Here is a 20,521-nt window from a genome sequence, read left to right on the forward strand (position 1 = left end):
TATTCCTGCCCCCGGGTCTTTGCACTTGCTTTATCCTACTTGGACTAATCTTTCCTCCAGCTCTTTGAAAGGCCGCCTTCTTACCGACTGGGTCTCAAACCAAGTGTCACCTCCTCAGACAAGTCCTCCCTGCCCACCAGCTACAGCAGGGCCCCCAGGCACTCTCTGGACCTTGGTTTTCTTATTTGTAAAATGGGGCCAGTGCCAGTGTCCTACCTAAGAGGGTGGAGAGAGATGGCTGGCGGGGAGGGGGTGCTGAGATGCCAGCGTGAGGCAGGCACTGGGCTCCTGTGTCCTCCTCTCTCACTGGCACCCCCCAAGGCATGGCTGACCCTGAGCTGGCTGGACCCAGGGTCAGGAGACAGGGAGAACCCTTTGCCAGAGGTGGAAGCTGGGCTCCTCTGCCCGTTTTACTGTGTGACTTCAACTCGGTCTCTGACCCTCTCTCGGCTACCTTCCTCCCTGGCCTGCAGAAGCCAACTCCAGCCCTGAGCTTTGTCTGGGTGACAATGGAAAGAGGCCTGTCCCCAGGAGATCCCTCAGGAGTGGAGGGATCAGGGCAAAAGGCCCATCCAGCACTGAATCTTGCCTTGAGGTTGGATGTCAGGACAGCACCTGTTCATACCCTGAGAACAGGCAGCAGCTGCTCAGGCCTTAGCCCTGGAAGGGCTCTGGGAGAAGAGGGAATGGTCACATCTTGAGCCCGTCCATATTCTGCCCCAGAGCCCTCTTCTCATCCTGACCCAGCCCCCATCCTCAGGGCACAGCCTCTTAGCCACCACTGTTCCCCAACCAGGTCACCTGAGTGGGCAGGAGGCTGATTACAGGGCCCTCAGCCAGAGTGTTCAAGCCCAGGCTGACCTCAGAGACCCTGGGGCCACCCGCCCTGGCCTGGGCAGCGGCAGGGAGGAGGAGGAAGGGGGAGGGAGGGGGAGGGAGGGGAGGGAGGGGGAGGGAGGGGAGGCAGGGGGAGGGAGGGGAGGCAGGGGCTCTGCCTGAGGCTGCTGGGCACTCCCCACTGGGACAAGGGCACAGGCCCAAGAGGTCAGGATCTCCTGACTGACGCCGGCAGCCCTGCTCCCTCGAACCTTTGCAGAGTTACAATCCCGACTCCTGCTTTCTGCTGCTCATCCGGCCCGGTGCGCGGTCGCACTGCCTGCCTTCACATCCTTCTCATCTCCTGTTAGTTGTGGGACTTCACAGAAGTTATCAGATTTCTCTCTGCTTCCTTTTCCTCATCTGTAAACCAGAGACAGTAACAGTCCCTGCCCTCGGAGAGTGGTTGGCGGATAAATGAGTTAAGTGCGCTATGAAGCACTAGGAAGGATACTGGCACTCAGGGAGCACCGTGGAAATGTCCACGGCTGTGCCTGTAGCCAGTGTTTCCAACACCTCAGCGACTCTAAGCCTCGGTTCCAGCGGGCAGGAGGGAGAGCCAGCACTGGCCGGTGGCGTCCCCACGCCCCGCCTGCCCCTGCTGGGCTGGTGGGTCATGTGCGTGCCCCCCATCCTGAGGTTGCGGGCAGATGGCTGAGGAGCCGGAAAAGATCCTGGAGCCATGATCAAGGCAGCATCACAAGGAGGCCCCAGGAAGCCACACAGGAACTCGGAAGCCCAAATCCTCTCTGAGAACTTAATCCCCCACCCCACCCCCAGATCGGCTGGTACTAGATCTTGGTGGGAGGCCTCAGGGTTAGCCACCAGGGCTAATTATAAACGCTGCTGCTTTGGGGATCTCACTACCTGATCGAAGGGCTTCTGTGGCTGATGGAGCTGGGGTTGTTTTCCTTGGAGAGATTAGCGCCTCGGAGGGCCTTGGAGGAGGTGGACTGGGGGTCAGGCAGACCTGGGTTCAACTTGCAGCTGTCACTAACAAGCCATGGAACAGGTCCCTGTGCCCTGCCAAGCCTCAACTTTCTAATCTGTAAAATGGGGATGATATTGTCCAGCTCACAGGATGGTGGTGGGGTATGTGGATGTGTCTAGCATCTGGGGATGCTACTAACCGTCCTACAACTTCACTGCCATGTCTGGGGTGCTTAGTAGGGTGTGCGATGCATTGTAGGTCCCCTGCTCCCTCCTGCCTTCAATCTCAGAGCAGTAAGTTTGCTGACAATCTATCCACTTACATGCTGGTCCAGTTTCCTTCTTCACAAACAGGACTGAGACTCTCAGGCACAGGTTTGGGGACTGCTTCCTCCTCCCCACCTCCATGACCCCAGCTTTCCTTGCCTGGCCTCTTGCAGCAGACTTCCTTGTTGGTTTCCCAGGCTCTAATTCTTCTCAAAGCTGGCAGCCAAGATGATCTTTCAAAAATGATGCTCATGTCCCAGCTCCAGAATCTTCCATGGCTCCCCAGGGTCTTCAAGGTCAACCCCCGGCTTCTTGGAATGGCATTTGAGGCCCTCCTGCCCATCTTTCCCGCAACATTTCCTCTGAATTCCCCTCTGTAGCCTCATGCCTGCCTCAGTCCTCCTCGCCTTGTCAAGCCCCAGTTCATTCTTTGCCTTCTGCCTGTGCCCACCCCACTTGTGCCCCCAGCTGGTTAGGTGCCCCCTCCATGCCCCCACAGTTCCTTGCCTCCCCACTGCCCTGGAATTCCCCCTGGTGGTCTCTACCATGAGACATGAACTTCCTGAGGACAGAGTCTTGGGCCTATTCGCAGTTGTCTCCCAGGCGTGGCCCAGGCTATGGCCCAGAATAAGGCAGAGGCCACAAGCTCAGTTTCCACAACGACCAGACAAGTAACGCCAGTCCAGAGGGGCTTTGCATAAGGGCCCAGGGAACCCTGGGGACTGAGGCAAACAGGAGAGGTACCCCCAAGATGGGCAGCCATCTCTCAGCTCCAGCTGACTACTGCCTTGCAGAAATGTGGGGCAGTGCCAGCACACCTTCCAATTTTTCAAAAAAAGCCAGAAATCCAAATCTTTTGTGCACGTTCCCAATGTTCTAAAGCGCTGTGAGTTGGAAGGTGGCCTGAGCGTAAGTGAAGCTGAGACAAGACAACCCAAGCTTCCTACACCCCTTCCTTTCTGTGGAGCAAAGGTGCTCATTGTTGAGTGGGGTGGGGGGCAGTGGTCGCATCCCCTAGAAATCTAGTGAGGAGGGGCTGGGCATGTTGCTAACCATCCTATAATGCACAGGACAGTCCTCACAACAGAGAAGCACCCAGCCCCAAGTGCTGGTAGTGCCGCAGTTGAGAACCTGCTAGAGTTGTTGGTGGGAAACAGCCACTCAACCGAAGACTACATTTCCCAGCCTCCTTTGCATTTGATGGGATCATGTGACTAGTTCTCACCAATGCACCGTGAGTAGAAGGGACATATGTTACTTCCAGGAAGAAGTGGTTAAAAAGTGGGTCCCTCCCACCCCCCCATTGGTGAGCTGGTCAGATAGACGTTCTGGTTAGATAGAACATCTGGAATTTAGAGGACAGCAGAGCCACATAGTGGAAAGAACCTGGGTCCCAGGCACCTGACCAGAGGCACCACCAGCTGTTTGAGATAGAAATAAACTCTTATTGTGTTAAGTTCTAGATTTCTCTTTAACAGAAGACAGGGTTATCTGGATGACTAGGAGAGGATTTGTCAGCTTAGCTTCAGTCTTCCTCCCTGAGAAAGCATCTTACCGTCACCCCTAGCTTCTAGTTCTGCGGGTGGATGGGTGGAGCTGGGACCTCTGTCTGGACCCCTGGCCTGGATTAGGACTCAGAGCCACCAACAGTTAGACTAAAGGGGTGATGAGTGACGTGAAGGTGTGGGGTCCAGCCTGGGTGAGGGAGGCATGGGGAAGACTCTGGAGCAGCGGCGCCTGAGCACCCTTGATTATCCTTGAAGCAGACATCAGCCCACAGCCTGGACTCACGGCAGGAGGAGCTCCTTGTTTCTCATGGGATCCTAAAGGCTCAGTATGTGTTCAGCATGGTGCTGGGACTGTACATTCAGATGCAGGAATGGAACGTCAGCGAAGTTAAAGAACTCTCCTGAGCTCATGGAAACGAGAAAGTGATGGAGCAGAGACAGGAACCCCTATCATCTCTCTGACTCACAGCCCATGCTTTTGAACCCCATCCCAAAGTCTAGCAGATGTGATGGTGCTTGTTTGTATCCTTTGAGCATTTACTGTTCTAGCACATGCTTGGGAGCTTTGTCTCAGCCCTTCCAGGGGCCGGTTGGAAGGGCTAGGGTGTTCATTTTCCTGGGAGCCGCCCTCAGCCAATGAGGGATTAGAGCTGGAGAATAAATACCCCAGCTCCCTCGCCCCACAGTGGTATAACTCTGAGATACATCTTCTACACAGTCTCCTGGAGGCCCACAGTGGGACTGAGCCCTAGTTGTCCAGAATGGTAACCTGCTTAATAACATATCCTTCCCTTTCCATGCTGACTCCCCCACTCTGCCTGGTGCTTTCTGGGTTCCTTTTATAAACCAGTTGTACCCAGATCCTTGTCTCAGAGTCTGCCTCTGGATAAACCCAACCTAAGAAGACACAAAGGATGGTTTGCATACCCCAGAGACGTGTAAATTGATTTTGGGTGGTACTGGCGAAATTTTTTAAAATTTATTTTTGGCTGCGTTGGGTCTTTGTTGCTGCACATGGGCTTTCTCTAGTTGTGGCGAGCAGGGGCTACTCTTTGTTGCAGTGCGAAGGCTTCTCATTGCAGTGGCTTCTCTTGTTGCGGAGCACAGGCTCTAGGCATGCGGGCTTCAGTAGTTGTGGCGCACAGGCTTAGTTGCTCCACGACATGTGGGATCTTCCCGGACCAGGGCTCGAACCTGTGTCCCCTGCATTGACAGGCAGATTCTTAACCACTGTGCCACCAGGGAAGTCCCTGGCAAACTTTTAAAAACAGCCTGCTTAACTGTGAATTTAAAGAAGTGTTTAGGGGGACTCCCCTGGTGGTCTAGGGGGTAAACACTCCATGCTCCCAGTGCAGGGGATGTGGGTTTGGTCCCTGGTCAGGGAACCAGATCCTGCATGTATGCCACTACTAAGAGTTTGCATGCCCCAACTAAGAAGTCCGCATGCCGCAACTAAGGATCCTGCATGCCGCCAACTGAGACCCGGTGCAGCCAAAATAAATTTAAAAAAAGAAAAAAGAAGTGTTTAGGAAATGATAGTACAGAGATATGACAAAAATTATGAAGATGGTATGAGAATAACAAATGAAAATGCTGTAATGTACAGTTGAAGATGAGGTCTCCGTCCTGGCGAGAACGTAGGCATGTAGTTTAATTTGTTATCCCAGCATCAGCTCGGCTGCGCTTCCCTTTTTGCCAGGACTGCTTGGAAACTCAAAGAGAAATCTGCTCAGCTGCATTTTCATTCTTGAAGGATGTCTGCTTCTGACATACAATTTCTCATCTTTCCAAGTTCATATTTAACTGGCCCCTGTTATGAGTCATTAGTACTGGCTGCCTCAGAGCCCGGTTGGCAGGAGGTCGGAAATGCATTATAAAGAAATAAAGCGTGTCATTAAGTATGGGAACTTTGTAATCAAATTCCAGCTCCACAACTTGAGGGACCTTGGGCACTCACATCCCCTCCTGCACCCTTGGCTTCATCATCTAGAAATGTGGATGATGGAGGCCTACTTCCTAGTGAGGATTAAATGAACTGAATGCATACAAGCATCAAGCACAGAGATCGGCAGATGGCAAATGATCAATATTAATTGTTAGGATTAGTATCATTATTGGGACTTTGATTCTAATTGAGGAAAGAGGAGCAAACTTGGGCAACTCTGTATACTCCCAATATCGGGTGTAATCTTGAGTCTGGTACCCGGGCTTGACAATCAGGAATGGAAAAATCACAATCATCTAGGCTGAAGCTCTGTGAGGGCAGCCACTAAATTCTTAGGACCTAGTACAGTGCCTGGCTCATACTCAATGCTTATTGAGTGAATGAATGGAGGAACAGCTACAATGGGCCAAGGTGGGCAGTTGTTTGTGAGCGCCATGCAGCAAGGGTGTCCCAGGGCCCTTGAAGGCCTTCCTGCCGTGGGTTTCAGGGCACAGAGGCAGTCTTCTTTAATCCTCATGGCAGCCCCAGAGTGGACTGTCTCCCATTTTACAGATAAGGAAATGGAGAGGCAGAGACACAAAGGACTTTGTCCAAAGTCGCCCAGGTAATGAGCGGTGAAGTTCCCAGGTCAGCAGGAGACCCCTTTCTCCCCATCCAACCCCACCTGTGCTCCTGGGCCCTGAGTCCAGTTCTTCCCAGAGAAATGATCTTATTTCAGTCTCTTCCTCACTGACCACAAAGACTCAGTCCTGTCCTCAGAAATATTTGGAAAGTTTTATTTAAATGTTTTGTGTTCCCTTTTAACCAACATCAAAAAGAGAAAAAATTTTGGCTGCTCCGAACAGGAGAGTCACTTCAGAGAGGAGCTGGCATGTGTGTTCAGAGCTAGGAAGTGTCTGCTCTGCCAGGCTGCCCTTCCCAGCCTGGGCCACCCTGGGCTGGATGGCCAGTCCCAGGAGCTGACTTCCTGGGAGCCCCAGGCGGCCTTGGAATGAGTGAGTGAGCAAACCCCCATCCTGAGGAGAAGGACTTGGTCTCCCCTGCAGTTAGGACTGGGCTTGGGGACAGGGACATGAGCCTGGTGGGGCCTGGTGGGTTCCAGAGGGAAGGAGAGGGGAGTGGGAGGGTCAGATCCGGAATGTTCTGTAGAAGCTCTAAGGCCTCTGGGTCTGGAGAAATACGTCTGCTAGAAAAATAAGATGCTTTGAGAAGTTCTGCAGTCTATGCTCTCTGCCTGCCCAAGAGAAACCTACCCTGTTGGCCAAAGGGGCAGCGGGTGGGGGCAGAGGCTGGAGGCCAGCAACTGGTGGAGATTTCCAGCGGGGAGCGAGGTGGGCAGCAGGCAGACTTTGGTTTCCTGGGTCCCCTTTCTGGCAGCTGCAGAGGCTGTGGAGGCCTCTGCCTCCCGCCCCTTGAGGTGTGGGCTGCCGGGGGTGGGCAGCACTTGGAGAGGGAGGCCAGCCATCTGTCGTGGGCTGGTAGATGCCCAGGCCCTGGGCCCTCAGAACAGGATGGCCAGGGGGAGCAGGGCCAGCAGGAACAGCAGAGGGCCTGGGGAGGGGCTGCCTGACAAGCTGGCGGAGGCACAGTGGTCGCGGTTGGCACCGATGCAGGCTGCGTAAGCCATCACGTGGGGGATGTAGTTCTGCTCGTGGACGCCGTGCAGCAGGTGTGCCATGGGGCCCTTGGCAAAGATGGCTACGTCCTCCCCGCCATGGGTCTCGTGGCGCAGGGGCACGGCGGACTGTGCCTGGTAGTTGTTGTGAGCTGCGGGCCAGAAGAAACACTTGCTGAGAGCCTATCAGGGGCCTGGCACTATGCAGTAGCTTCCCCGTGCCCCTTCCAGGTTGGCTTGAATGCCCCCATTTTATAGAAGAGGAAACTGAGGCTCTCTGGAGGGAAGTCATTTCACACCAGGCCACAGGATTTGGGCCTGAGTCTGTTCTGACACAGAAGCCTGCACTCTCAACCCCCAGACCTCATCCGGGCCGTCTGGATTAGAAGGGAAGAGTCAACCCAGGAAAGCCTCTTACCATTGGCTGTGCCATTAGGCCCCCAGGGACCCCTGGGGACATCATGAACAAACATCCAACAATATGGAGTTGGATAAGCAGACTGGGAAGACTCACACACTGGAATATTATACAGCCAGTAAAAATGACAGTGTAACATAGCAAGTACCTACACATGCCAGGCACCACGCTAAGCTCATCAGATCTATCTAGTCCTTCAGACAAACTTAGGAGGTAGATATGGAGGAAACAGAAGCTGAGGAAGGTGAAGTTATTTGCCCAAGGTCACAGAGCTGCTAGATTTTAGGAGGGATTCAAATTAAGGTTGTTCTGACTCAAGTCCTGGCTATTCTGAGACACCCCCCCCGAGCCTTAACCACAGGACTACACTGTTTCCAAGCTCATCCCTAAGGGGGTGCCCTGTCCCCTCCCAACTCTGGGCCTTGCAGTCTTACCGTAGTCCACCATGGAGACATTCTCTCGCTCACCGCCTACCACCTTGTAGCCAGGCCCGTTGCCGTACAGGATGGCAGTGAAAGGCTTCTTGTCTGTGTCACTCACCATGGGGGCCAGACCTGCACAGGGAGGCACTGGTCCAGGGGTCATGTTGGAGTACAGTCCCCAGCCCCCAGCTTGGCAACCTCTGGGTCCCCTTTCAAGGAAGTCGCCTTCCAAACCCAATTTATTTCCAACCAGCCACCCTTCAGTTTTCACTGTGCCCACATCCTCCCATCTGTTGGTCTGTCCTTCCATCCTTCCATCCATCCATCCATTCTCTCCTCTCCCCTGTCCATTAATCCATCCTCCCTCTCATTTTTCTACCCATCCATCATCCAGGTGGCCACCCATACACCCACCCAGGCATCACTTCACTCCATCCCCCATCCTGTGTTCCCCCACCTGTCAGTGACTTCTCCTCCCTGCCCAATTCTGAGTCTCACACGTGCCAGGCCCTGGGCTTGCCAGGTCTCCCACCCCACTCCTGCTCCCAGAGGGCAGACCCTGGGAGTGCCCAGTGCTCACCCCAATGGAGGCCCACCTACCAAAAATAGAGTTGCCACGGGGGGTGTACCCGCCAAAGGTAAAGACGTGGGAGTGGTCGGCGGTGACAACGGTCAGCGTGTCTTCCACGGAGGTCATGGCGCCTGCCTGCCCGATTGCCCGGTCCATCTCCACCGCCTCATGCAGTGCCTGCTTGGCTTTGCCCTCATGGTGCCCGTGGTCAATCCTTCCCCCTTGGGACACCAAGGCAAAGGCCTCCCGTGAGGGGGCAGGGAAGGAGATCTGACCTCCAATTCCCATCCCATGATGGCCAGGGGACTCCCCTGGGCCAGGCACCACACGAGGCACTTGACACAGCCATTTGACCTTCACAGCGCCTCCGAAGGCGAGTTGTTGGACCACAGGCCCACGCATGGAGAGTGCAAAGCCAGGGCTTAAAGCAGCCCCACCACCCCACTCGGCTCCCAGCACTGCTTCTTCAGCTTCTCGGGGTCCCTGAAGACCTCGGAGAGGGAGGGAAGGGACCCAACATGCCTGAATGGCTACTAGGTGCCAGGCATCATACGCTGATGTCTTGTTTCCCTTTCACAACAACCGTGGGCAGAGATGGGTATGATTAGCCCCGTTTACAGATGGAGCAGCTGAGGCCGGGAGTGGGAAGTGATGTGTCCAAGGTGGGATCTGCTAGGATTTGATTTCAGGCGTGACTCGCTGTAAAGCCCTGTTTTTCCATCTCCGCTTTGAATACATCCCCTCCGAGGGTTAAGCACGCTCCTAAAGGGGAAAAACCCTCCATGCCTGGGCAGTGCCTACGGCAGCCTTCCATAAAGGCCCGGGGAAGCCTGCACCTCATGCCACCTCCCCAGACGAGCACAGGAGGCCTGGCGTTAAGCCTGGCTTAAAGGTCACGGCTAAGGCTGTGTGACTTCGGAGAACACCTTCCATCTCTAACAGGAAGACGATGCCTGGTGGACACTCCCATCTCTGAGGCTCCTGAGCCTGGGGGCCTGGCCGCCCTCCTTCCTGCTAGCCTGGGCCTCACCACTCTGGCCCGGCAGGCTAGCAGGGTGGGTCCCTCCTTTGTTGTGGCTCTGGGAGCAGCTGGTCTGGCAGGCCCAGTCTTGGCCGCGCTCACAAAGAAGACCGCTCCCGGGGGAGCCCGTGCTCACCACTGGTTCCTGGTTGGTTCTTAGGCATCAGAGGCCCGTTCAGGGCCAGGCCGAGACCGCCGTGCTTCAGTGGGAACCCCGGGGCTTGGCAAGAAAGCCGCCGAGTTGGGCTGGCGGCCGCTGGCCTCCGGAGGGCGGAGGGGCCTGAGCGTGTGCGTATGTGTGGTGACAGGATGTGTGCAAATACGTCCGTGTGCGTGTGTCCATTTAGAACATGAAAGACAATAGTTGTTAGAACCTTGGAAGATTCTGGAAACTTTATCATTTCCTCTCACTTCCTATTGTGATTGACTTAGCTACTGTGTAATCATAATAATGATAATAACAGAAGCATAAAGGATTTATTCTCTTTTGGGCCCTGCTCCAAGTACATTATGTCTCTGAACTCAATGGATGCTAATAACCCTTCTTGGAGAGGGGGTCTATTTTTGGCCTCGTTTTACAGAAATGTACAGGTAGAGGTCACAGAGCCAGTGGGTGGCAGCATCAGGACAATGACTCCAGGGCCTCACAACAGTGCTGGGAAACCCCAGGAATGTCGGCATACAGCACCGCTGCCTCCTGAAGGGTCTGGCTCTCCCAACCCAGGGGACCCCGGGATATCCCAGGGCCCGCCCTGGGCCTTCTCCTCTCTGACCTTGTTCCTACACGGGCCCAGTAACATCAGAGGTCTGCTGTCCAGCTGCGAGGGTTCCTGCAGACCGATGGGCACCTACAGAGGAGGACCCTGGGCCGGCGTCCTTGGGCCCAGCCAGGCAGCTGCTAAGAGCACATTTGTCTACCGGGCCTGCTGATTTGTCTTTTGGGAGGAGTGAAGCTGAGGGGCCTGCACACCCCTCCAGAGCCAGGCCTTGGGGAGGTATTTCCAAAAGGAAGAAACTTGCCTCCTCTCTCAGGAAGCCTTCCTGAACTAGTAAGCCAGATGTGCCATCTCCACGCCCAGAGGAGAGCTGCTTTTTGGGCTGGGAACTTCAGCACCACCCCCTTTCCCCCCCTCCCTCCACAACCCATCTCCCTAAAGGAATCTCCCTGCTCATCCCCAAACTGGACAGTTCTGAGAGCTGGACCGCCCTACCCCTGAACCCATCTGGAAGCTGCCAGGGAAGTGGCCCTGCAGTCAGGTCCTGGACCCCTACCTTCCACCAGCAAGAAGAAGCCTTTGGGGTTCTTGCTCAGGATCTTGATGGCCATCTCCACCATCTCGGAGAGTGAAGGGTCAGTCACGTTGTTCCTGTTGAGCTCATACTGCATGTCCCCTGGCTCAAAGAGACCTGAGGAGGACCCGGGAGGATGTGGGTGTCTCAGGGAGCACAGGCTCCCCACACACAGCTTGGGGGTAAAGTGGGGGGATGGAAGCTCATCTGGGTGGTGCTTGCGGGCCTGACTTGTGCCAGGTGCTTTGGGCGCACTTCCTCCTTTCATCTTCTTAGCCACGCCATGGTGAGAGGGACCACCGTGTCCATTTCACAGAGGAGGAGACTGAGCCTCAGGTGTTTAGTACCTTGCTATTTTCAGCTGCTAAGTGGGAGACCTGGGATTCCAATCCGTCAGCCCACCCTGAGCCCATAGAACCCTGGACATGGCAGAGGATTGTGTCCTGGCCTCCACAAGGCAGCCTGGGCGTGTATTTACATGTCATTTACAGGTCAGCCTTGAAGGGCTCAGTGCCCTGTGCAGTGAAACAGAAGAAGGGTTGGGGTCACTGTCCCTTCTGTTCACCGAGCTCGGTTTTTTCCCTTGTGAAGTAAGGAGAGTGATCCATTTCTTACCCATGTCACAAGATTCCACAAGTACTGGGTTGGTGCTTCCAGTCCTGGATGTCCTTCCAGAACACCTTGCCCTTCCATAATTGCACGCAGCCAAGCAAGGGCTCCGAAGAACAGAGTGCTTACTCTGTGCCACACGCTGTCCTATGCGCTTTGGAAGCACTTAGGCGCCAGCCTCCGAGATGGTGCCCAATAACCCTCCCTCCTGGAATTCATGCCCGTGTGTGCCCCTCCCTCACGGACTGGGGCTGGCCGGTGTATCCAACAGAACACTGTAGAAATGATGGCGTGTGACTTCCAGGCCAGGGCATAACACATTGTGGCCTCGGCCTTGCATACTCTTACATTTCTGGGGGAAGCCAGCCGCCATGTTGTAAGGACACTCAAGCAACTCAATGGAGAGATTCATGTGGCAAGGAGCTGAGGCCTCCTGCCAACAGCCTGCACCAAGTTATGAGCCATGTGAGTGGCCCACCTCGGAAGCCCCAGCCCCAGACAAGTCTTCAGATGACTGCAATCTCATGAGAGACCCAGCTAAATCACTTGCAAACTCTCGACCCAGAGAAACTGTGAAGGAATAAATTGTTCAACAATCATTATAAATAAAACAACTTTACAGTTGTTTTAAACTGTAAAGTTTTGGGATAATTTGTTATGCAGCAACAGGTAACTTATATATTAGCTCACTTAATCCTCATGACAACCCTGAGGTAGGCCCTATTGTTATCCCCATTTTACGGAGGATTCATTATCCTTATTTTATAGAAGAGAAAACTGTGGCACAGAGAGGAGAAATCACTTGCCCAAGGTTGCACAGCTCATGGGTGGTAGGAGCTGGATTTGAACCCAGCACTCTGGCTCTAAGATCCATGAACAGAACTTTCTTGCTCCATGGGTACATGCATAACTCTACACAGCCAGTGTGGGGTATGGGGTGTGTGCTGTGTGAGCCAGGCAAGTAGAGAGCTGTGTGTGTATCTGAGGGATCCTCCAGGTGCCCAGCTCTAAGCCCATAACTTCCAGTGACACACCCAGGACCCAGGGGCTGTGCTCCTTGAGAAAGATTTGCAGGAGGTCTTGCCACCACTTGCTTGGCCCAATAGCCAGAAGGGAAAGAGGACCCAGATGTCTGCATGGTGGCACTCAGGGTCTCATTCCACCTGGCCTGGAGCCGCCCCCAGGCCCCACACCTGTTTCCCACTCCCTGGGGAAATGGGGGTACCCCCCCCCACCCCAGTCGAGACCACTGGCGACAATCTAGCTGGCTTCTGCCCTGGCAACGCAGCAGGGCTGGCTCTGGGTCCCCTTGCTCCTCAGTCTAGGATCTGTTTAAGTCCCAGCTCCAGCCAGGGTTCAAACTCACCTGCGCCCTAATTCTAACTGGCTGTGTGGTATGCCAGAGGTCGCTTCCTTTCTCTGAGCTTTGTTTCCCTTTGTGCTCAATGGAGCTATTCACCCTGCACAGCCAGCAGATTTCAGGTCTAATTCTATGAACCAGAACCCCTCCTTCACCCCTCCCAGGTCCTGGAGCCTGAGGGCGAAGGTCCCTAAGTAGCGGGGCAGCCTGGGACCTCGTCCCCGGGGCACCCAGCTGGATGTCCACTCCACCCCCCTCCACTTACCCAAGAGGTAGTCCACGGTGTAGGGGTCGAGGGCCAGGAGTTCGGTGCGGTTCCAGATATAGTGAGAGTGCTAGGAAGGAGGGCGGTGTCAGCCATGCGGGGCTGGGGAAGTCGGAAGGACTAACCCCAGCTGGTCTCAGAGTCTGCGGCATGTACTGGTTCTCTTCAGTCATTTAAAATCCCTCCCCGAAGACCCACCATCCCTGCCTTCAAGAAATGGCAAATAAACGGGAAATTTTAATGCAGGGAGATGAGAATTTGGAGACCAGAGACCACTGTGAGCCTTGAGGCAGGATCAGAGAGAGCTTCCTGATGTCCTAATGGGGCCTTGAAGGACAAGCAGGAATTGATCAGCCTGGGGTCAGGGAGCAGAGTTCCAAGCATGGGGAGGGATCAGGGAGCAAAGAGGGAGGCGCAGATCACAGGCGGCCCTGAGTGCCCACTGAGAGGTATGGGCTCTGTGTATTCTGAGAGCTGTGGAGAGCCAGGGAGGAAGCAAAGCCCTAGCTCTGCCCTGGGGACCCCATCCAAGGGGGAGATAAAGGAAGTGCTGTTTCCCCAGGGCATAGAGGCCATGGGAAGGGCTGGCCAGCTTGCCTGGTGATGGTACCATTCAGGCCTAGACCGGGGGGTCCCGAACTACCGGGAATCAGCTGTGTGTCCATTAGAGAGCCCCTTGCCTTCTCTGGCCAATGGCATTGGGATCAGAGGTTTCTGAACCTCAGGGGCTGCTTTGGGAAGGAGGGTGGGAAGGCTAAGAAAGTGGAGCTCCCCTCCTTCACTGAGATGATTCTCCTACGTTATGTCATTTGTCCCTCACATCACCCACCCAAGGTAGGTACTGTATTCTCATTTTACGGATGGGGACACTGAGACACACAGATTAGCCCATACTAAGGCACGATTTGCAAAGAATGTGTGGCTTATCTGAAACCTCAAAGTGATACCCTGTTCGCTCCAGTGATGTGGGTGCCTCTCTCCCTCTTGGTGTCTAGACTGAGTTCCAGGGTAAGCCCCCTGCCTGGGCAAGAAGAATTATAAGCTCCGGTCCCATGTTCCAGGTAGAGAAACTGAGGCTGGGAGTGGCGGTGTCTCTCTGACTCGGGCTGGGATGGGGCTCTGGTCCAGCCTGAGCTGACTCAGGAGTGGGAAAGGTTCAAAGCAGCTCAGTCCCACCCCTACCAGCCCCGGGGGGCCGTTTCCCAGCCCCTACCCCCCACCTCGCTCTTGGCCCAGCCCTATCCCACAAGGCCTCCCCGGGGGCCAGTCCTGGAACCCTCAGAAACCCAACCCCAGAGTGACATCAAAGTGGCTGCCAGGCTGCTTCCCACTGTCTTCAGCCCTGACCGCAGTCATTTCCAGACCCCAGCTGCCCCAGGCCCAGCGGCCGGCAGACGGATTTTAAGGGTCAGGGCTGCTCCAGGGAGCCAGCGCCCAGGTCTTCCCACGCTCCGGGGGGCCAGCACGTGCCCGGCCCGGCCCCTCCCTGCCACCTCTGCCTGCAAGACCCTCCCAATATTGCCTCCTCCCCCTCCTCCCCCTTGTCAGGGCTTCTCAGCCCCACCCTTGTGTTCTGTCCCCTCTGGGTTCCCGTAGCTCCTGGGCGTCTCGCCATCCAAGCACACAGCATTCCACGTTTCCTTAACCATCTGACTCATCCTTTGGACCTCATGCCTAGCCAGGGGCCCTGCACACAGTAGGGGTGCAGGTGGACTGAATGTCTCTGCAGGTTATCCTTGGCCCGCCTTCCTCCTTACCGCCTGAAGGTATTTCACTGTGGTCTTGAAGGAAGGAATTGATGGGCACCTACTATGTGCCATTCATATATCTGTAAGGCCCTCTGAGCCCGCTGAGGTAAGAATTATGACCCCATTCTACAGAAATGAACACGGATTCAGAGAGGACTCCCGCAGCCCTGCCCACTGCAGGCGTACCCTGCAGCCATCAGGCCCCCGGACAGGCTACCTTGTGTTTCGGTTTGAAGCTCTTCCAGATGTCGATGAGGTTCAGGCCGTCCAGCCTCGTGCCCCTGGCCTTCTCGTCCATCTCATACTCCACATCGGTTCTATTCTTGGGGAACATGTACTTCCGGCCGCCCCCCATGATCACCTAAAGGGGACACAGCCATGAGGAGCCCAGGGCGCCATGACATCCAGAGGCTCCAGAGGCCCCGCCTGGAGAGCTGGGCTCCTGGAGGCCCGGCGGGTGGAGTGGAAGCTTCTCCAGCATGGCGAGTCCTGGCTTCAGTCCATGCTGCCCTCCCCGAGCCTCCACGTCTCCAGCTCGGGGGCAGGGATGAAATCACGAGGCTATTGGGACTGTGATTTGGGCTTCTGGGTGAAATATTGGAGCTAACCTCCCTTATTCGGCTTTCCAGAAGCCCGACGCATAACTTGGGCTTCTGTGAGAATAATACCGTGTACAGAGTGTGTGTCAGGCACTAAGGACTTGAGATACATGATCTTATTCAACGTCATACCAAGGCTGTAAGGGAACCCGTGTCACCTGTTTTCCAAATAAAGAAATGGGTGTAGAAATGTGATTTCTTTCCCATAAGGCCACACGGCCAGTGAGGGGCAGAGCCAGGATTCAAACCCGAGCCTCCTCCAGCCCCGGCACCAGGGCCCGGCAGCGTCCATGGAGCTGAGGATGGGGACTCTGAGAGCCTCCTCCCCCCACAGCCAGGGAGGTCTTGGGGCAGCCCAGCTGGGAGCCTGGCAAACAGAGGACCAGTGCTCACGTCTGTGTAGTCACCGCCAGGCTAATTTTACCCACTGTGCTGACCCGCTTGGGCAGACGGACGCGGGACTGTTTGTTTTCCTGGGGAGTCCGTGTTTGAAGTCCTGGCTATTTTTAGAATGGAGGCCAAGAGCATACTAGCCGCCGCCCGCAGTGACCACCGCACCGGTGTCCTCCTGTCACCATGGGCGTCAGCCCAGGCCGCTGCCCCTGGCTGACACCTTGGGAGAGCAGACCCAGTGACGGCTGGCCTCAGATCCACTGGCATTTCATGCGCACCCTTCTCAACCTTCCATTCCAGCTCCCTCCTCAGAACCCAGGTTCCACAGGGTGGAGGGGGAGCCAGGAGTCCAGGCCGGTGGTACAGGTGGTACAGGTGAGGGGTACACGCTGGCCCCCAGGACCAGCCTGGATCCTGGGGAACCAGAAAGAGCTCTGAAGTCAGACTTGGGTTTGAATCTTGACTCTCCTGCATCTTGACCAAGGGCTTGTCACTTAAGCTCTCTGCACCTCAGTTTCCTCAACTATAACATGGCAGTAATGCCCACGCACGGGACCGTCCCAGCCACTGGACTGTCCCAGGAGGAAATGCAGTGACGCAGTGCAGTCCCGGCACCTGGGGCTGGCCTCCCGTGGAAGGTATTCTCAACGGCCAGAAGCAGTAGAGATCCAAGTAGTTCCAAGTTCCTCACTGCCAGCTCCAGCCAGGAGCTCTGGGGGCAGGGCAGGCTGTTAAAAAAGGAGAAGGGGACCCCGGGTCACTGGTCCCCCGCCCCCCCCAATTGTTCCCACAGAACCTGACCCCTTGCCATTTCCAGAATGGAAAATGAAGCCCCCAATCTTGTTGCCTGGAGCCTCATCATTTCCAGCCCCAGCACGCACTTCACACACTCATTAAACTCCCAAATAACAGACTTGCTGTTTGGCTTTGGGGTTTGGGTTTGTGTCTTTCATTTTTCTTTTTCTTTTTTTTTTTTTTTTTTTTTAGCAAAAGATATTTATTTTCAGGGCGGACACTAGGATTTTTGTTTCATGTACAGCCTGGGGGCTGGGGGGCTTTGGGGTGGTGCTGGTGCAGGGGCAGAGGGGAGAGGGAAGGACGAGGAGGCTGAGAGAGGAAAGGGAGGAGGGGCAATCCTCACAGCTGCCCCACCTCCACACTCACGCCCTAGCTCATCCCCCAGTGGCCTCTGTGGCTTACCACCCCCCTAAACCCAGTTAACACCCCTCCCCCCACCGCCCCCCCCCCAAGCCTTCATTTAAGCTCCTGTCCCCTTCTCAGGCTGTCGCTGCCAAATCTCTCTCAAGAGCAGCCCCGTAATTACACCCTGTGCTTGTACAACAAATGTTCTCACGTCCATGACCTCATCTCAGCCTCCAGCGGCCCTGGGAGGGGGCAGGTGGGGCTCTCGGCCCCTGTTGCACAGGTGGGGACACTGAGGCTTGGGGAGGGGAAGCGACTTGTCCCAGGACATGAGTCGGGTACAGGCAAAGTCAGAACGGCGGCTTTGCCTGACACGGTCGCTTGCTAGGAGCGATCAACGGGACTACGTGTCCCGAGAGGGGCAACTCAGTCCACTGCTCAGAAAAACAAGGGGTTGGAAGAGGGGCCAGGTGGCACTTAGAAATTGGGGGGATGGCATGGGGGGGGCAGAGGGTGGGTCTGGGAGCCAGGAAGTTTGTCTGGTGGGGGTAGAAACAGAGGTAAGGGGTAGGAGGGACCTGGGGGCTCTCTGAGCCTCACTGAACCCCCATTCTAGGCTTGGGGGCCGAAGTCCCCTCACTCCCTCACCAGCCCCTGGCAGTAGGTAACAAGAGTCTGAAAAGGGAACAAGTCAGAGGTTCTCATTTAAGAACAGAGAGTAGGGACCCATCTGAACATCAGGTGGACAATGCTGGGGTGCACATGTGCTGAGCCTGCCCCGTATGTCAAAGCTGGTGTTTCAGGGCAGGGACATGAGGCTGCTCGTGCATAAATGCTGCCACTTTCTGAGCACTCACTCGGCACTGGGCCCAGGGCTAAGCTCTACAGGGATTATTTTATTTAGATCTTGCAATGGGCTTATAAGGTAGGTACATTTCACAAAAGGGCTGTAGAAGGGAAGGCTCAGAGAGGTTAAGTAACTGACCCAAGGTCACACAGCTAGCAAACAGCAGGGCAAGGATTGGAACCCAAGTTTTAAAAGTAAGAGCTCGGGCTAACCACGGCCCACACCACCTTTTCTCTGGGCATGCTGCCTGAGTGCACGGGACGCGTGCCTGTCTGTGCATGTGGGAATGTACAGGGCAGGTACTCCCCTGAGATGGCACTGTGTCACCCCCACGCTCCAGTGCAGTGCCAGTTTCCAATTTACAGAATAATCCCTGGGCGTCTGGTTCTTGAGGTGTGGTGGCGGCCACATCAGGATTCATCCCTCAGCCCCACTGCGGAGAAATCCTACAGTGCCTCCCTGCCCCAACCGCAAATCCCCTAATGGGCTGGGAGCCCTCCCAGGTGTGTGGGGAGCCAGGCCAAACTGCTTTTCCCGGGCCAGTCTAGGCCTGAGGCCTCGGACCCACAAGCCCCTACTCTGACTGCACTCCCGCACTCACCTCGATGTCCCTGACGTTGTGCATGAGCTGGTAGGCGATGTCCTTGCAGCCCTGGCTAAGGGCCTCCGGGGGCATCTCGTTGTCCGAGTACCAGTCCCGGTCAGCAGAGTGGGCGTAGGCGGCGCTGGGGGTGGCGTGGTTCACTCGCGTAGTGGTCACGATGCCCACGGATTTCCCTGGGGTGTGGGAGAGGAGGGGTTGGTTTCGCCTGGAAATGGGCGTGTCCAAGCTGTCTTCCCCCTCCCTCTCCTAGCTAAAGACAGGTTAGTTCTGCTGCCTGACTGGGCCCCAGTCTCCGCATCCGTACTAAAGGTGGGGTTGGTGGCTTCCAAATATCCCGGCAGCTCAGATACTCTGCTTCTGTGACCCTCCCCTGTCCTGAGGGCCCTTGAGCTGTGAGCCCCTGGGCTGGAGCCCTCCCTTCCACCAAGGACCCTGCAGAGCCCCAGCCTGCAGGAAGCCCCCCCACTGCCCTGCAGGAACACAAGGGCCCCTCCGAAGGGCTCTCAGGTGGAGTGTGGTTCCGTCACCTATGTCAGCCAGCCTCATAGCCTGACTCCAAAGTCCCTGGGGGCACGTGCCAGGGCCTCCCAATTCCCAGGAGGAAGGGAGAAGGGGTAGACATTTACTGGACTTCCACGGGAACAGTGCTGGGCTCGTTCCTGACCTCCCTCACACTAAACCTGGGAGGGGGCTACATTTTCATGCCCATTTCATAGTCAAAGGAATAGACTCAGGGAAATGAGCTGGGAGCAAACGCACACCTGAGTGACCCCCTAAACCACTAGCTTTCACTGTCATGGAAAGGAATCCATGACTATTTCACAGAGGCCCAGAACCTCAGAGCTGGAAGGGCCCTGGAGAGCATCTTCTTCTTCCCTCTCCCCATTGTACGGTTGGAAAGAGGCTCAGACAGGCCACAGAGCCAGGCCCATTCCCCACCACTCACCCCACTCACCTGCGTCCTTGGCCCAGCGCAGGATGGAGGTGACCTCGTTGCCCTGAGTGGTGTTGCACTCGGTGCGCTGGGTCGCTGCGCTCACCCCCACGGTGCCCTCGTTGGCCTTCACCCCACACAAATAGGCGGTGGCGGTGCCCGCGCTGTCAGGGACCTGAGCGTTGGTGTTGTATGTCTGCAGGCGGGAAAGGAGGATCGGGAGGTGGCCCGGCCTCGGCCCGCTCTGCTGCCCTCCGACCCCCACTCACACCATGGGGCCTGGGCATGAGGGAGACACAGGCCTCCCGTGGCCTTGGCCGAGCCCTGCTACCCACCGAGGTCCCCCCAGAGCCACAGGATCACCTAGCTGCCTGCTTCCTGCCCACGCCCGGTGCCCTGGCAGCCACTGCAGGAAGGGGCGGGAACGCAATGTTCCAATATGTGGAGACTCGGTTGGCAGAGAAATGGGGGCTGGGTCAGCTCTCTCTGGGTCTGGGGCTGCAGAAGCCAGTAAGGGGGAGGGGGAGGCAGGTGAGCCGTGGAGAAGGGAGACGGAGGGGGTTCTTGAGGGAGTGAGGGAGGCTGGGGAAGGGGAGGGAAAGTTAGGGGGAGGCAGGATCTAGGATGGGGAAATGGGGACCCCCCCCACTATTCAGACCTCTGGTCTGAAACTATCTGCCCGTCTCCCTGCCCCACCAGCCTGAGAGCTCCTTGAAGACCAGAAAACATTACAGTCCCTGCTTTCCCCCAGAAGGGAGCCCAGGGCCTGGCCTAAAGGTCTAAAGGCCTAAAGGTCTAAAGGCCTTTAGGTCTAAAGGCCCTTTAGGTCTAAAGGCCTAAAGGTCTAAAGGCCTAAATGTCTAAAGGCCTAAAGGCCTAAAGGTCTAAAGGACCTTTATTATGTGACACCACGGCCACCAGCAATTACAACACCAGAAACAAAGCTACCACTTTCTATCTGAGCCGCCTTGGGAGAGAACGAATGTAACAGAACCCCATGCAAAAAGTACACACTGCGTGAACCCATTTACGTCAAGTACAAAGGCAGGAACAGCTAAGCTATGGTGTTAGAAGTCAAGGAGCAAGGACTGGAGCGGGGTGCGGGGGGACCCCTGGCTGCTGTCATGTTCAGTTTCTCAACCTGGATATTGGACAT

At 55.9% G+C, this 20,521-nt stretch overlaps 1 protein-coding gene across 2 annotated transcripts in view; it reads right to left on the minus strand.

Moving 5' to 3' along the window:
• Positions 1 to 6,288: 6,288 nt before the first annotated feature.
• Positions 6,289 to 20,521, minus strand: part of ALPL (alkaline phosphatase, biomineralization associated) — a 64,372-nt gene continuing 50,139 nt past the window's right edge. For both annotated transcript variants that reach the window (XM_060141181.1, XM_060141182.1), the window contains exons 5-12: positions 19,387 to 19,561; positions 18,429 to 18,604; positions 15,063 to 15,206; positions 13,098 to 13,167; positions 10,846 to 10,980; positions 8,582 to 8,773; positions 7,994 to 8,113; positions 6,289 to 7,293 (exon numbers count right to left, since the gene is read on the minus strand). In XM_060141181.1, the coding sequence (XP_059997164.1) occupies positions 7,028 to 7,293; positions 7,994 to 8,113; positions 8,582 to 8,773; positions 10,846 to 10,980; positions 13,098 to 13,167; positions 15,063 to 15,206; positions 18,429 to 18,604; positions 19,387 to 19,561 (1,278 nt within the window). In that variant the 3' untranslated portion in view covers positions 6,289 to 7,027. The remainder of the gene's footprint in view (positions 7,294 to 7,993; positions 8,114 to 8,581; positions 8,774 to 10,845; positions 10,981 to 13,097; positions 13,168 to 15,062; positions 15,207 to 18,428; positions 18,605 to 19,386; positions 19,562 to 20,521) is intronic.

This window comes from Lagenorhynchus albirostris, chromosome 2 (genome assembly GCF_949774975.1).
Source record: "Lagenorhynchus albirostris chromosome 2, mLagAlb1.1, whole genome shotgun sequence".
In the NCBI taxonomy this organism is placed as follows: Eukaryota; Metazoa; Chordata; class Mammalia; order Artiodactyla; family Delphinidae; genus Lagenorhynchus; species Lagenorhynchus albirostris.